This window comes from Phodopus roborovskii, unplaced genomic scaffold, assembly GCF_943737965.1.
Source record: "Phodopus roborovskii unplaced genomic scaffold, PHOROB, whole genome shotgun sequence".
Classification (NCBI taxonomy): domain Eukaryota; kingdom Metazoa; phylum Chordata; class Mammalia; order Rodentia; family Cricetidae; genus Phodopus; species Phodopus roborovskii.
Genome location: NW_026126525.1, coordinates 12529744 through 12542651, shown reverse-complemented (window position 1 = coordinate 12542651; position 12908 = coordinate 12529744). Strand labels below are relative to the sequence as shown.

Here is a 12908-nt window from a genome sequence, read left to right as displayed (position 1 = left end):
CAAAATCTAAAAAGTGGTGATTCTGGGATTCCTTACTAAAGATTAAGTAGAGATCTAAGTACACAGCAGCATCCTGTGTCCACCAGAAGCCCAGAGGGCAGACCACTAAGAAGATACTCAGGACGAAGCCAAGTCCAAATCCACCAAACTTCTTCATCCAGCTCTGCTGATGGTCCATCCCTTTCTGCTCTGGATAAGTTTGGCCCACTCCAAAGAAGAGAAGATAAAGGCTTGTGTGGCATGTGTTTCAAACTAAGCAATTGGTGGCTGTACCATGTTCATGTGTGATGTAGAATAAATGATAAATTCTCTAACACTAACAAGTCCACAAATAACAGCCTCTGAAGCAAATATATTCCAATGTCCACAGAGGCTACCAAAAGTATAATTTGTTGGGTTTTTTTCCTATTTAATATCACCCAGAAATCCATGCTATAACCAACTTTATTACTCACTATTGTTGAAAAGCATGGTTCTAATCAAAGAAGAGATAAATCACTTGACATTCAAAGAGCATTTTTGTTGAGCCACAAGGGACAGCCTCATGGTCACTGTCTTTCTCTACCCCACATAATCACTTCTTTGTCCTTGGTGTTAGAAATTAAGCCCAGAGACTCAAACATGATAGACACTGACATATACCCCAAATGTCCAAAGGCTTGTTTTGAAAAGTTTTTTTGACCAATCAAATCTGCCCTAGAGCTCAACCTGTAAGACTGGCATAGTAAGTTTGAATCTTCAACACAGAACAGAAGAAATGATTTTTCTTCTTGCAAAACAAGAACATTTTTGTGGAAGGCTCTTTCACCCCTCCAGAACCAGGCCCATATAGTAAGAGATGAAGAAATATGTCCTTCAGCATCTCTGAACTACTGGCCTCTGTTTTGCAACATAAAATCAAAAGATATACTTGATGTTGCTGCATTTGTAATAAATTTATTTGTTTGTTTGTTTCACATCCCAGCCAAAGATTCCCCTCCTTCCTCTCCTCCCAGTCCCTCCCTCCATCTCCCCTCTGTCCCTCCTCCTCTGAATCTTCCCTGCTCCTCCCCACCTCCAGTTCTGTTTAGGAAAGGGTATGTCTCCTATGAGTATCAACAAAACATAGCATATCAAGTTTCAGTAAGACTAAGAACCTCCCCATGTATTAAGGCTGGACAAATAAACCCAGTATGAGGAGTAGGGTCCCAAACACCTGTAAAATAGTTGGAGATAGGCACTGTTTCCACTATCAGGAGTCCTACAAGAGGGCTACGTTATACAACTGTAACATATATGGACAGAGCCTAGGGACTTGCTGCATTTTTAATGGGGACATGCACATCAATTATTTTGAATTCTTATTTTGTGTCAAACATTCTTTACATGCCCCTTCATGAGCAAATAAGGCCAAATAATGAACTCACAATTTTGAAAATAGGAAAATGTTCTGTTTGAAACCCATTCCTTTATATAATCCATGCCACTATACCCAAATGATCCACATCCATGCAACAAAGACATGTGTTCAACTACGTTCATAGCAGCACTATTTGTAATAGCAAGAACCTGGAAGCAACCTAGGTGCCCCTCAACTGAAAAGGGGGTAAAAAAAAAATGTGGTACATTTACACAATGGAATACTACCCCAAGGAATAAAACAATGGAATCTTGAAATTCGCAAGCAAATGGATGGAACTTGAAGAAACCATCCTGAATAAGGTAACCTAATCACAAAAAGAGGAACATGGTATGTATTCACTCATATATGGATTTTAGACATAGAGCAAAGGATCACAAGCCTATAATTCACACTGCCAGAGAAACTAGAATACAAGGAGGAATCTAAGAGATTCATACAAGGTCCCTCACAGAAGGGGAAAGGAACAAGATCTCCTGATCATATTGGGAGGGGGGCAGTGAGTAGAGAGGGAGCTAGGAGAAAGAGAAGGGGAGGAGAGGAAAGCAAGTGGGACTAGGAAGATTGAGTCAGGGGAGGAATGGATGGGAAGAGAGAGAGAGGGAGGGAGGGAGGGAGAGAGAGAGAGAGAGACCATAAAAGAGGGAGCCATTATAGGTTTGAAGAGAAAAACTGGCTATAGAGAAATGTCCAGAGTGCCTACAAGACTGACCCCAACTAACAATTTGAGCAACAATGGAAAGGCTACCATAAATGCCTTTCCTGATAATGAGATTAATGACCAACTTATCCACCATCATAGAGCCCTCATCTAGTAGCTGATGGAAACAGAAGCAGACACCCACAACTAAACACTGAGCCAAAATGGAATCCAGATGCAGAGAGGAGGACAAGACCAGATACAGAAACACACAGAGACAGCTGACCTGAGCAAGGGGGAGCTCATGGGCCCCCAGGCTGAGAGCTGGAAAACCAGCATTGGACCAACTCAGACCCCCTGAACATGGGTCTCAGTTAGAAGGCCTGGGCAATCTAAGGGACCTCTGACAGTGGAACCAGGATGTATCCCTGGTACAAAAGGACTTTAGGAGCACATTCCCCATGGAAAAGTACTCCCTTAACCTAGAGGCAGGAGGGAGGGCCTAGTCCCTACTCCAAATGACTTGACAGATTTTTTTTGATCCCCTCCAGGAAGGCACCACCCTCCCTGAGGAGTAGGGGAGGAATGGGATGGGAGGATGGTTGGGGGGCATGGGAGGAAAGGGGAGAGGGAGGGAGAAAAAACTGGGATCGATATGTAAAACAAGAAAAATAAATAAATAAATAACATTAAAAAAATAAAATCCATGCCACACTTTCAAACAAGAAAATTGAGTATGAACACTGTTGTACTTTCCAAACTGATCTGTAACTCATGCACTTAACCCACAGGTCAGTAAATAGCAATCTACATATCACTCAAAAACATAAAGAATGAATGGAAATATTTCATGGTCAGTTGACTTGAACAGCTGATAGTCAATTACTTAATTGATATGAATTTAGATTAAATACCCCATCTCTCTCCAACCATCTAAAAATGTCTTCAAATTCTCACCATTAAAGACTAACCCAAGCTACTGAGAGACTTTTTTTAAGATACAATCATTAGTCTCAGAAAGCATACTCATTTCAATCGGGTTGCTGTCCTCTTTGGTGTAACTTGTGGGCATTCTATAACACAAAGGGCAAGCCTACCTGAGAAGCATAAAGAACTATGAAATAATCTCAGTACATGATGAGTAAGTCCCTGGACACTTTTTAGCAACTCCAAAAGTTAATTGTGTATCAATTGTACATCTTCATATAAATAATGAACATAGATCATCTTGAACTACTTCTCTTGAAGAATTCTGTGCTTATTGTATTAGATGACTTAGGAATTGTTTTAGCTTCATAACTCAATGATGATATTAAGTACCTGGCAGATCAGATAGCATTTGGTGTACAATCCTTAGAGGAATAAGTCAAAATTTATTTTCTTTCTTAAAGTCTTTTATCTCCTATCTGAGTAACAAGCATTCTGCTTTGGAAAGTGTCTCCTGTCATGCAAATACATTCAAGCATAGTCATCACTTACATAGGCTTTTTTTTTTTTTATAAAAGGTCATCAATCTGTATCTGTTGAATATGTAACAGTTATAGTATACACTAGAAATATTACCTCATCCCCACCCTTCACTCATGAGAAGCAACACATCATTATCAAGATGTGATGGTGAAAGCAAACATGTTATCTGTTACTTGGCATTTGCTTTACACTTGGATTTAATATTATTATCATCATCTGTGCTTTCATTAGTACATTGTAAATTCATAAGCTTTTTCTAATACTTAAGAGGGAATTCTACCACAGCCACTGTTGATATAGGATACTTTATGTGATATACATTCAAAGTATCTGTCATGAATACTAGCTTTTGGAATGCAAGTCCTTTGGGAAGTCAAAAGCGGTCCTCACTAAAGTTAAGAAGACCAAGGTCCTTCAGAACCAGGCTTAGGTTCTCATGGCCTGCCTTTACACAGTGAGCAAATGCAAGAGGGCCTGGAGTGACATCACTACAGTCTGTCCCCTTCTTTTGGCAAGCAAGAACTCAGGAATTGGCTTCTTTGCCATTTAAAGAATCATACAGGAAATGGATTTGACTACAACTTATCATCTATGATTCTGAGAGATAGGACCATTCCACTGGGCTCATGTCTCAGACACCATGACAAAGATAAAAAGTGAGTGCTCAATATCTCTTCTTAAACATTACCCCCTCAACCACTGGAATTAGATTTCTATCAGTAGCTGAATTTGATTAAGAGTTAAGAGAATACAGATGAAAAATCAAAGTCGAGATTTCCACTTACTCTCTACAAATTATTTTGGGTAGTTTTAGTAAAATAAAACCAACTCCATATATATATATATATATGTATACACACACACACACCACACACACACACACACACACACACACATATATATATATATACAAAGAGATTTCTAATATGTATGTTAAATTTATTTGTATCATATAAAGCTGTTTTGTGCTATTCTTTTTCTATCTCCAACTCACCTTTTTTCCTTCATAAAATTCATAAATGAAGCATCACCTAAATTTATATATTTTGGAATGTTAATTACCCTGAATAGAGTAATCTACCAAAGCCCATTATCTTTAGATGCATCTACACTTAAAACACACACGCTAACTAATCATATAGTATTTTATGTATTTTCATGAAGAATGTGATGATGGAAACATAACATCTCATCATTTTACAAATGAATAAGATGATGTCAAGAAATATGTAACTTGTAGGTATCCTAGGGTTGCAGAAGAGCAGAGGTGGAACCATCTCCCATCTGCTCAGCGACAGTGTGCTGTGCTCTTTCCAGTGTCACATCGGTCATGTCACATCATAGCATATTGCTCACAGTTAAATTACATATGGTTTAAATTAGGAGACTTAAAGTGTATGTGTGATAGACGTAGGAATGCTTAATGGAAACAGTGATGCCAACAAACCACATCCCCTGGAACTTTGCAAGCATGTAGGGGATCTAGAGACATAATCCAAGCTCCTAAGCTATCAGTCATCAAGGAGATCACCCATTTAGGTTTCCCTGAGTGTACTGTAACACTGGTTTAGAGGATTTCTGTTTTCACTTTTGTCTTTTGACAGATTGGGGGTATGAAATGGACTGTGTGACAGTAAAGGAGAAACCCATCAGCCCTGAAGGGTCATTTCTTTCCTGACAGTCCTAGCCCAGCACATAGCTCATGCTTAACTCATATCCTCAAGACAATCAAGCCATTTAGTCCATTGTTCCTCCTCCTCCTCCTACACTGCACCCTAATGCCAGTTTTATCTCCTCTGATTCATTGTTTACATCCTCCATTCATGCGTTGTAACTGAGTCTGTTTAACTACCTATTGATTTCTGATCAAATATTTTAATTATACTTGTCATTTTGGCTCTTCAGAAACTGTTTACATTTTCTCTCAATGCAACTGCATCATTTTCTTCTAGTAGAGAATCGCCATCAAATCAACATCTGTTTCCTAAACACTTTTGCGTTGCGGTCTTCTACCCTGACTTCCACTCTTTTCTCAGACTCTCTCATACCTTGCATGCAGCTTCTTGTCACCATTCCATATTCACTGTAGAACTCTCCCTTCTCCGCTTACCTGAATATTTTCCTAATTGTTTTGTGTTGTCAGGCTAGCATTCCCAATGAAACATAATCACTTTAAGTGCACGAACCACATCTAAGAACCTCTTGAACATTTGTCCATCCACTTCTTATGTATGTTAGCATTTTGTTCACTCTAGCAAAATGAGACCTTGGCTATGGGACAATCCAGACAAGAGAGAGGATGACAGAGCCAGTTGCATACATGTGGTACTGATAAGAGAATCAGTGCTTCCTTGAGACCTCCATCTCAAATGCACCTCTCTTCTCTTCCCATGCCACTCTACACTGGGTTAATATGAACTGTTTCTATTGCAGGCTAAGCCAATCCTTCTCTAACCTGGATCTATATCCAACCCACCTGCCACCAGGTTGGCAAACATCTTATCCTTATTTCCCATTCAGGAGGCACAGCCAAATGAATTTCCACCTTGAGAGCCAGTCTCATCCCTTGCCACAGGTGGAGGGTCCTTTTAGGCTTGAAAGGAGGGTTAATAACACTGTGACTCTTAGAAGTCCCCCAACCCACGCATAATGTCTCAGTCTTCCTTAGATTACTCCTAAGGCTAGAAAATAACATTAGAGCCCCTTCCCTTCCAGCATCCTCAGGAACCTCGAAGCAGAGATGTTGAGATGGCTGGACTTTCCCAGTAGGCTGTCTCTTCTTGTCCTCTACACAGATAGCACACACGGGGCAGGATGCCCCCTGAAGCTTCCAGGGACCTGCCTCACCTCGACCCCTCCACCACATAGAAATCACAGTCAGGGGTTCTCAGCCAACTGGACTTTACTTTCCAAATGAAGACAAATATTTCCTCTTGTGACTTCTTAAAATAAGAAACAGCAGGTCCTAAGTGAGACAGTTTGGCATATTCTTTTTTTGTTTTTCATTTATCTTTGCTTACTTGTCATTGAATGGAAGAGTCACAGAAACACCTCAGAAGAAACCACATTTTCCTCCCAGCTACTCCCTAACAATTAAGAAAAGGGGGAAAGAGAAAAAGGTGTGTGTGTGTGTGTGTGTGTGTGTGTGTGTGTGTGTGTGTGTGTGTGTGTTGATGAGGATGATTTCCCCAAGTCTCAACAGCAGTCCTGTCTCTCACACATTCCTGGAACACACACAAACACACACACACACACACACACACGCGCGCGCACACGCACACGCACACGCACACACTCACACACGCAGAGGCATGTTGCTCTCTAGCCCTTGAGTGAAAGGAGTTCGCTCCTCTGCCTCATGCTTGTATCCTCCTTACAGACACCCTTGCTCCTGCCTCAAGCACCTGCTACATGCCTCTCGGGTCCCGCTTAGACTTCTCCTGGTTCTGCTCCTGGCACACCTCAGCAGCACCTAAATGCAGCCCAGTAGCGAGCCCGCGGGGTCCTTTCTGCCCTGCGGCCTCCAGCAGGTGCAAGCCAGAGGCGGGATCTTAACTTAGCTGTCTCCCTCTTCAGATCAAGGTTCGCAGGACTCCAGCACTCTGTCTTTTCTCCTGATTTACAGCTCCCAGTATGGACACTTACCAAGGGCAAGGGCCAGGAACAGAGGCAGGGAGCTGATGCTGCTGCCCGGGGCGGTTGGGTCCATCAACCGTGCTGTGTTGGGCAAGGCAGCCCCTGGAAGAGCCTCCCTGATCTTTCTTCGTGCCCTTCCCGGGGTCCTGGCACCGTCAGGGTGCTTGGAAACTAATCCCTGAGCCAGGAGGAAGAGAAACTACGCAGCAGGCAGCCTGGCTACAGGGCAGGGAAACACCCGGGGCGGGCAGCCAGCGGGCTCCAGTGTCGCCCGGCACTGGGAGCCTCCTATTTATCCTGGAGCCTTCTGCACACACCCCCGGAGAGGCGCACCACTTGGTGCTAGTAGCCTGCACGCTGCTCCCACCCAGCTGCCCCACACCCACACCCACACCCACACCCAAGGCCATACTCAGATGGCCATGGGGCCAGCTCACCCACTCCCCCTGCTGGGTCTCACCTGACTGTTCCTTTCTCTTCCCCCACCATCCCTGGGGAAGTAAGCGAGGTAAAATAGACCCAAAAGAGTGGCAGAAGATGACCCAGCTGCCAGCTTGTGGCCTCAACTCACTCAAGGAGCCCTCTGAGGGAAAATCAGAGCCAGACACTTCTGGTTAGGGCTGGAGTTAAAGAGACTTGAGCCAAGTTCACTGAAAAACAAAACAAAACAAAACAAAAAACAAAAAACTCAGGCATTTGACAGTTGACACAGGCAGGCAATTTCTCAAGACTCCTAGCTGTCTGTAAACTTCTTAAAGGTGACAGCTCGGTGTTCAGTGTCTTCTATTATTTTATTCGTTTCTATTAATTTGTTAGTGAACTCTTTGGTAAGATTTTAGCTTACCAAAATCTCCTTTAGAAAATTTCAGGTACCAAGGGGTCTTGGGGGTTCGTGCCTTTGATCCCAGCACTTGGAGGGAAGAAGCAGGAGGATCTGTGAGTTCTCTGCAAGCCTGGTCTACAGACTGATTGCCAGGACAGGCTCCAAAATCTATACAGAGAAACCCTGTCTTGGAAACAAAATAAGAAGGAAGGGACAGAGGGAGGGAGGGAAAGAGGGAGGGAGAAAGGGATGAAGGGAGGGAGTAAAAAAAGAAAAAGAAATTTCATGTATCAATGTGTTGTGGGGTACATACCTGTAATCCCAGCACCTTGGGCTGAAGCAGGAGGACAGCAAGTTCTCAGGGTCGGCCTGGCTCACAAAGCACAATTTTAACTCAGAAGCTAACTTACTAATGAACTAAGTACACAGATAAATGAAATAACCTCGTTTATGTTTTATTTTTCCATTACATTTCATTTATTTACCCTCTTGATTCTAGTTGTATCTTTCCAAATAAGACTTTTGTTTTTCTTCTTTTCTCTTTCTTTTTTCATTTTGCTTGTGTCTTGCCAAGCCTTGTCCCTACTTCATTGTGCCCGGTTATTGGAAATTGTTATGCACCAAGCAGTTTCTGGAGCCCAAAAATATGCTCAACAGCCTTCAAAGAGGGGAAAGAGCTTCCAGTCTTACTTTATATTATAAACATACTTGCCTCTCAAATGACCAAAGGGCTCTCATGAGTCGTGGGTACTGACTTACTGATCTTGCAAAAGCAATACATAGAAGACACCCACCTTCAAAACATGCATTTCTGACATCCAAGTGTACAATAAACATATTTTACATATGGGATTCAAGTCAAGCATCTGCCCTTTCTTTCCCATCCCATTGTGTAAATTAAGCTAGTGACATTTTGTTTCTAAACCAATCCTAATTATTTTAGTGCTTTAGGCAATTAATGTACCTAGAAAACTAAAAATTGGCTCTTTGCTTTTTAAATCCATCTATTCTAGTTTCTAGTTCCCCCCTTAGAGAGAGAGAGAGAGAGAGAGAGAGAGAGAGAGAGAGAGAGAAGGAAGGGGAGGAGAGAAGGGTCTAGAGCATTCCAGGACTAGGGGATAGAAAGATCCTGCACCACAGATACAAAGGGCAGAGTAGAGGCAGTCATGGGTTTTAGAATCACTGTCACTGGATCAGCATTTCTCTGTCCTTTTTTCTTCCTGGCGTCTTTCCCTCTCTTATATCAAGGCTTTCTCTTGAGTGCCTTGAGATGCACCACAGTCAACTTCTGTCCTCTTACTGCCGATAGACTGCTACAGTCCTCTTGTTCTGTCCCAGTATCTGTAAATGGGAATAAAAAAAGAAAGCACACCCAAGCAAAGCATACTGTGTGTTTGTTGAGAATTATAAAGGGATAGGACATGATATATGTACTTAGCATTCTTGACATTCAAATGGTAAATTAACTTTTTCAGGCCACTAGAGGATGAAATAGTGTAATTTAATACACTAACTAGGCCAGATAAATTAGTATCTTTCCATGAGATGAGAGTTAATTTACTGATAGAAATAAAATAAATGTTCCCAAGAATATGTCCTCTAGAATTCGGCACTAAAGAGCCAGTCTCTTCAAGGTCAAGAGAATACCCTTTCCTCTTTTTCTCTCTCCTTCCCCCTTCTTCCCTCCCTCCTTCACTTCATCCCTTCCTTTCCCTTCTTCTCCATCCTCAGTCCAACTCTCTACACATGTACGGAGGAATTTAAATCTGAAATACAGACTTTAATTTTGGAATGCTGGAGGTTCAGCTTTGATTTTCCTGTGTCCTTATTCTAGTAACTAAGGTATGTCTCAAGTCATCAGATCATATGCTGGGCTGCAATCAAAGAGCAATAGCTCCATGCCTCACAGTAGTCACAAAGCAGAACTTGCATCCATCGAGTTAGACATTGTTTGGATGATATCATCCCCGTGCCAGAATTAGTCAGGCATAACCCTCCCAAATCTGGTATGAGGCTCAAGAAGATTCCTGTGAAGGGCCTTTGAGCATTAGCTTTGTCCTCTTCCCACACAGAGTAGCCTCCATCAAGAACATTCCTCCCCCTCCTCTGGACAAGACAAAATAAGCTACAACACATAAACAGACACACATGATGATGCAAGGAAGATTCCAGAATGTATTTATTCTGGGTCAACATATCTCCAAATTTTGACTGTAGACCATGCATTCAGCAGTCTGGGGACCTTTTTTGAGTGTGGTATCAATCAGTATGGCTTAATTCAGTAAGAGTAGCAAATGAACATCTTTTTTAAATATATTGTTTTATAAAGTATTGAGTTACTGTCTAATAAAATACTGATTAAAAATTACTGCTCAAATTTTCTATTTACTCAGTTGTGTTTTACAGTCTGAATGTTCTGTGGAGGCTTCCCTGCTGTTTTGCTTTTCCTGTCTTTTTCTTGCCCACTTTAGAATACCTTCCTGTTCGGTGTTTTAGAGAATCAACCTTTTCTTTTTTATTGTACTTTATTTTATATAACAAAGTCCAATTAAGTGAAAACAAATGTTTATACACAATATTTGGGAATTTGGGAATCGTTCTTTCCAAACTACTTCCTGCTGGTAAGGGGCGCTGTCATGGGGGATTCGAAGAAGATTCAGATATCCTGGCTGTAGTCTGTAGGGCTGTTTTGTCCAGCTGTTTTGAATGTAGGATCAGCTTGTACTCTGTTTCCGGCAGTCTGGCATGATCAAACCACATTAGTCTGGAAGGAATCCACATCTTTTCATTTTCTGTGGAAACAAAAATAGAAATCCTTTTCCCCAGTAACTTGTCCTTCAACTTAAATTTTGGAGTCAAAGCATTTTTTTTTAATTTAATTTAGAGAATCAACCTTTTCAAAAAATGCCTGTTGTTTGGTTCACTCACTTTTCTAAAGAGCAGCTTAATGAGACTTGAGCAGATCTCAAACATACTCACCCATGAGATGCCAAATCTGGTAGTTTAGTTTTGGCTCATTGTTTTCCTTTCCTTTAATCAAATTATTGGTGCTATAGAAGGAAAACTCCCACGTTAAAATGGAGAAGGGTAAATTAAGCAAACACCCAAGGAGTACAATTTTCAATTCTGTGGCAAGACCCTTGTATCTCTCACTAATATGCTTGCTACCATGACTTTCTTTCACAAACCCCCCCCCATTGGTGCAGATACTCCTGTGGGTGGGATAACAGCGGTGGAGTATTATAAGGCATTGGTTTAGAACTCTTCAGGCTGGAGCTGTATCACAAAATGGATGAATTATAAATGATTCATTTCTCCAAGCCTCAGTTCCCTCATTGACAGAATGTAATAGTAATAACTGGCATAGTTTTCATGGTACATGATGATAGATGCTTCTAAGGGCAAAATCTAGTACGTTAGAAGTTATCCAGTGAATTACAATTTTTGCTATTAAACTTTAAAAGGGTCATAGAGAAAGCTAAGAGGAATTGGTTTTCTTGCTTATAGTTGAGCTGGAGTGAAGGAAATAACAGAATGAAGGCTATGCTAAGATAGTACACAAAGTTGACATTCTTTGAATTTGGTCACCATTGTGCCTCCTCACACTTCCTTGGCCTCTGACCCTCTTCACTATGCCTTCCAATTCATCTACCATCTTTTAGTTCTCCTTATTTAGGAAGGTAGTATATGACCGAGAACGCAATATTTTTCTAAGCAGTGTCTTAGTTAGGTTTCTACTACCAAAAGTGAATACTATAGATTCACTTATAGTATGAAATTTTGTTTACTTAGCTCATAATTTTGACAACTGGTTTATTCAAGACAATAACACCAGTATGTGATGAATGCTTTCTTCATAAGATGATAGGGGGCATAAAGTTGCAAGACAGAGAATTTATTGATTGGACTCCATTTTCTACTTACAAAGCCACAAATACCGTTGTGACCTCATGGAACCCTAATCACCATTCAAGAGCCCTACCTTAACATATAATTAACATAAATAGCTTTCTAACATATAAACTTTCATTAAAAACAATCAAATCACAGAATTATCCCCCTGGCTCTGCAAACCCATGTCCCTCTACCATGAAAAATATTCTACCTCAGAAGTCCCAAAGCCTTAATTCAATCTAGCACTAATTTAAAAGTCTAAAATCCATAGTCTCATTTGAATTAGATGTGAAATTCAAGACTGGATTAATCCTGGGGCAAATCACAACAGCTCTGAGTCTATGAAATCAACAGACATTATGTACATCCAAAATACAGTGATGAGACATCCTCACTCCAAATGAGAAAATGAATCAAAAGAGAGGGAGCAATAAGGCCCACACATTCCAAAACCTGACAGAGAAAACAGTGAAGTATTAGAAAACAATCTCATTTGACTCCATGCCTCCCACATCTTTCTCTGTAACCTTCCTAAGTTTACCCCACATTTCAGTTCACTTAAGATGGAGAGCTTCCTGTCTTAAACACTCCAAAACTGTCATTGTATCTCTATAATCTTGGATTCTCAGAGACACTCCCATGGCCATGGTACCAGGGCATTGCCCTTGAAAGAGTTTTGTGAAGAGACTCAACCCTTACATCAAGGTCTGCCTGATCCTCTGAGCCATCATGACATCCTTTGAAAGGGGAGGAGGCCAGCCCCTCACAGCTCTTGCATTTTTCAGGCCTGCAGGATACACAGCATCTATATGAAGCTCCTTTCCAGAGCAATGGATGGGGGTGTCTCACTTTGGCTGATTTGACCAACAACTAGAACAGTAATGATAGTGGAATTGGGGCAGCAGAGACCTGAGGCTCTCATATGATGTGAGTCCATGAAGGGTGCCCTGAATTAGTGCCTTGAAGCCATTCTTTCCACCTAGTGCTTAGGTCTGTGATGGGAAGGACACACTCGAAGGTCTCTGAAATGCTTAACAAGTCATCCA

General features: G+C 41.3%; 1 protein-coding gene across 1 annotated transcript in view; it reads right to left on the bottom strand.

The window, feature by feature from the left end:
* Positions 1-7218, bottom strand: part of Btc (betacellulin) — a 39318-nt gene extending 32100 nt beyond the window's left edge. Inside the window, exon 1 of the mRNA XM_051198584.1 lies at positions 7155-7218. Within this exon, the coding sequence (XP_051054541.1) occupies positions 7155-7218 (64 nt within the window). The remainder of the gene's footprint in view (positions 1-7154) is intronic.
* Positions 7219-12908: the final 5690 nt, after the last annotated feature.